The sequence below is a fragment of the Condylura cristata genome, unplaced genomic scaffold, assembly GCF_000260355.1.
Source record: "Condylura cristata isolate star-nosed mole 26May11 unplaced genomic scaffold, ConCri1.0 scaffold00011, whole genome shotgun sequence".
Classification (NCBI taxonomy): domain Eukaryota; kingdom Metazoa; phylum Chordata; class Mammalia; order Eulipotyphla; family Talpidae; genus Condylura; species Condylura cristata.
Genome location: NW_004567112.1, coordinates 39,341,896 through 39,346,154, shown reverse-complemented (window position 1 = coordinate 39,346,154; position 4,259 = coordinate 39,341,896). Strand labels below are relative to the sequence as shown.

Genomic DNA, 4,259 nt, shown 5'->3' with positions numbered 1-4,259 from the left:
ACGGGGCATGTTCTCCTCAATGGACAAGGAATGACAGAGGCACCAAAGTTCTGCTGTGGTCCCATGGCACTCCCTGAGGAGCGGGCACGGGCAATTACCTGCTTATGTGCCCCACAGGCAAACTCCTGCCCAGCCTTTGGACCTCAGTTCAGAGGTGCCTCCTCCAGGAACTCTTCCTTCCCTCACACTGCAGTCAGTTGCTTCTGCCTGTGCTTCATGCCTAGTCATCCCGCTGGAGCTGGCGCTCCCGGAGGGCAGGCTGGGTCTCCCTCAAGGGGTACCCTAGGAAGGAGTCAGCTCAATAGTTTTCCGGGAGGGCTGGACAGGTGCCCATCCTTCAGCCCTAGGCTAGACTCTCCTATTTTCCTGGGTCTCCTTCTCCCCCTCCTTCTTCCTGCACACTACTCTCTCTTTCTGTCCTCTCTCCTTCCTCCCTCCACTCTCCTAGTCGCCTCCCCCCACCCTGTTTTTCCAAGCCGGGCGCCGGCCCCGGCCTCGAAGCTGCAGTTCCCCCGCTGGCCTACAGAGGGAGCCGCCGCGCCGCTCGCTGGTCCGCGCCTCTGCGGCGCGCGCTTCCTGTGAGGTCAGGTGGGAGGAAGCGGCCTGCAAGCCGCCCGCGGTGGACGTCGCCGAGGCCCGCGAGCCGCGCCCGCAGGTGAGTGTCCGGGGTCCGGGGCAAGGGGGCTGGGGCGCACCCCCTCCCCTCCGCCGAGCCTGGGGTCGGAGCTGGGCTGGGGGCCGGGGCCGCACCTCCTTGGCCGAGCCGCGGTCGGTCCGTGCTGCCCGCCGCCGGCGCTCCCAGGTGTGTCAGGTGCAGGGAGGGCGGGCGCCCTCGGCCGCCCGGCGGGGCAGTGTGACAGAGCACTCGGGGACTACGGAGAGCACCCCCTCCTTGGCTTTCCCCGGGGCCAGGCTTCAAATCGAGGACCCGCCCGTCCCAGGCTCCGGTTTGCCGCCAGAGAGCAGGGCCCTAACCCCGTTTGGGGTGTGTTCACGCGTGTTTTTTTAGAATTTAGATGAAAAATGTGGCCCAGGAAAGTAAGGCCCTTTCACAGACCCCGGAGAGGCATGGGAGACCCCGGAGAGGCCCCCTCCCCATCCCTCTCTGCCACCCAGCCCCGGGGCTCTCTTGGTCTGCCTGTAAGGCCTTTCCAGAGCAACAGCAGCGCCCCCCCATATTTTTTTTTGGGTGGGGGTTGGACCCTGCCCTCCTGTTAGCAAAGGAGGGGCTGGTGTTACCTGCCAGGAGGCTCAGGTGAGGGGTGTGCCTTCTGTAGGAAAGGTCAGCCCCCAGCGCGAGGCAACTGTGTGGCCACCAGTGTAATCTGTGGCTGGGCAGTGATCTGGGGTAACTGTGAAGTGGACTGGTCTCTCCTGGGGGTGCTTTTGAGGCGCCCTTTCAGAGTTTCTCGGCATTTGCTTTCTGAGGAAACACATCACTGGACCAATTTTTTTGTTGTTGAAGATTTATTTATTTATTTATATGTACAGAACTGGGGTATAGGCCACAGGTGCAGGGGAGGTGAGCGGATTCACCAGAGACAGAGTGGGGAGCAGAACGGGCGACTGATGAAGTCCACTGCTGAGGGGAGCAGGGGGCTGGTCAGGAGAGCTCTGCTGAACCATGTGAGTCACCCCCGGAGTGGGGGCTGGAACTCACACTGAGGCTAGCTTGTAGTGCTGTTCTTTAGCCCACTGCACCACCAGGGAGGGCCTGGACCAGTTTTTTTAACCCAAAGGAAATTGAGAGGCTGGGGATCCTGATGTCCTGGGTTCCCTAATTATTACCCAGAACAGGGCCTACAGTTAAGGTTTCTGGCTTCTAGCTCTTTCTGTGCAGCCCATAGATGTGTGGTCCCAAGCAAGCCTGTTAAGCCTTTCAGATCTCTGCTGTACCTGCCTCAGAGAAGTGTTGGAGGCATAAGCGGCTGTGTCTGGGCCACTGTAGTTCTCAAGGAATCTAAAAGGAGTAGCAGCGGTGTTATCGATAAGCCAAAGAAGAGGGATAGACACTCAGAGTGGCTAGCAAAAGAATCTTTACTGGGGCCCTCCCGGGTGAGGTTCACCAGTCTCAATGTTTGGGGCCAGAGAAGTAGCTCCTGGGCCAGAGTCTGGGGGGTTTTAAGGGCTTTCTGGGATTCAGTCAGGTATGTAGGAGATAGGGGCTGGGTGTAGCTCGGCAGAAGATGGGAGACAGCTGTTGGTTGTTTCAGATTCTAATCAGTCTGGTTCTGTGCTGCTGTCTCCAGTGTCAGTCGTAGATGAACGCAAGGTCAGGTCCTCGCCTCCCTTGGTTTCCAGGATCCCAGGTGCAGAGTGGGTGACCTTTCAGAATCCCCTTGATAGTTTTCTCAGTGGGCAGAATTTTGCCTGGCAAACACTTGTGGTTATTTCTCTCCTATTTAGCCATCAGATTCACACCTGCTCAGCATGAGCAACCAATGTGAGCATCCAGAATTGCATCCCTCCTCCCCAAGGAAGCAGGCACTTAATGCTGGTAAATTGTTTCCTCCAGGCTTTTTGAGGTCTGGGGAAAGGGTCAGCCCGCTGGGCACCGCGGCTCCAGGGAGGATGGTGCGGATCTTGGCCAATGGGGAAATTGTGCAGGATGACGACCCCCGTGTGAGGCCCACCACCTCTCCACGCAGTAACACGACCCGGCAGGTATGCGCCCAGTGTTGAGGGGGCAGCTGGCCTCCTGTCCTCCTACCTACTCCTTAGCGCAAGAAACTCTTGTTGACCTTTTCTAGCCCAGTGGGCTGCGCTGGGGACAGGGGGGTCAGGAAAACCTCAGTAGATTTACTGCCCACTCTCCTGCCCACCCCGTCTCTCCCTCCTCCCAGCAACCTTTCCAGACTTATAAACCTAAGGGTTCTCCCTTCCTTTAACCTGACTAGCAAATCCCACTGGAGGTTGCTCAGCATCATTGTTTTAAGAGTCTCTCGGAGGAGAGAGAAGCCAGAGAGAAGTAGAGAGCGCTGTGGCCACTCAAGGAGTGAGGGTGCTAACGTGCAAGCCACCCTCACCCATCCTCTCGTCTCTCTCCGGGGCACTTTCTGGCATGGCCTGGGGAAGAGGGACTGGCATTTCCGTGCTCTGCAAGCTTGTGACTCAGTAGTTGGGGTTCCTGTGGGTGGCCTCTGGCAATTATGGAGTAAGGGGGGTGTGGCCCTGGGTGGCTATGGGCCAGGGCAGGGTCCCCCCCGAGAGTTCCCTCCTGCCTGGCACCTCAACTCCCGTAAAGCGTACCCTGGATTCATTCATCTCTTTCTGTCTTCACCTTCCAGAGTTTTCTCAATAGGGGCCAAGGTACTCCCCTCGGGGGCCCCAACCCCCGCCAGCAGCAGGCGGGTGCCAGGCTGGCCGCTGCGCAGTCCCCCTTCAGTGACCTAAATCGGCAGCTGGTGAACATGGGCTTCCCCCAGTGGCATCTCGGGAACCACGCTGTGGAGCCGGTGACTTCCATCCTGCTCCTCTTCCTGCTCATGATGCTCGGCGTTCGTGGACTCCTGCTGGTGGGGCTCGTGTACCTGGTGTCCCACCTGAGCCAGCGGTGACCTCCTGGGGACAGGCGCATGGGAGAGGGAGTTGCTGGGCCTTGGCCGCAGCGCAGGGGCCGGGGCCAGGGTCTCGCGGTGCCTGGAAGGTGCTCAGAGATGTTTCCACATGTGCTAAGCGTGAGGCAGAGGGATCGTCTAGTCTAGCCTTTCCAAATACTTGGGTGGACCCCTTGTTCCCTTGTGTTTTTCGGTAGTGTTGGGCCTGCATTAAGCACAAGGTTGGAGCAAGAACAGGCTTCCCTTTTCGATTCTCTTCCAGTCCTTTTATTCCAAGAAGAAAGTCTCAGCTTGGTGCCAATATGTTCTAATGCTGAAGTACCCTGTTCCAGGGAGCAGGCTTTGGGCTTGGGACATGTGGAAGTTTCCAGACTTTTATAGCACCGTTTTGTTTTAATGGTCTATTTTTATGGGCTACCTTTTTATTTATGACAACTGGTACCGGCATTCTCATTATTGTGGTGGTATTTTCAATAAAGAAATTAAAAATGAATTACGGAAGGACCTTTTTTAAATAATTGCATGGCTGCACATAGAGCTAGAAGTCGTGGTGATAGCAGGCACAGGGGCCATTTGACCATGGAGGTGGCTTCTGAATTTACCTGAACAGGCTCAGGGAGCTGGGAGGGGGCTCAGGTGAAACCTGGGCTCGGGCCTCTTGTCCGCTGCCTGAATCACCTCTAGGTGCACATGGAGACGCTG

The 4,259-nt window shown here is 57.5% G+C and overlaps 1 protein-coding gene across 1 annotated transcript; it reads left to right on the top strand.

The window, feature by feature from the left end:
• The first annotated feature begins 561 nt into the window (after positions 1–561).
• Positions 562–4,030, top strand: LOC101632187 (chromosome unknown open reading frame, human C10orf35). The gene is made up of 3 exons (XM_004680816.2): positions 562–655; positions 2,516–2,664; positions 3,288–4,030. The coding sequence occupies exons 2-3, from the start codon at positions 2,572–2,574 to the stop codon at positions 3,555–3,557; spliced, it is 363 nt and encodes a 120-aa protein (XP_004680873.1). The 5' UTR covers positions 562–655; positions 2,516–2,571; the 3' UTR covers positions 3,558–4,030.
• Positions 4,031–4,259: the final 229 nt, after the last annotated feature.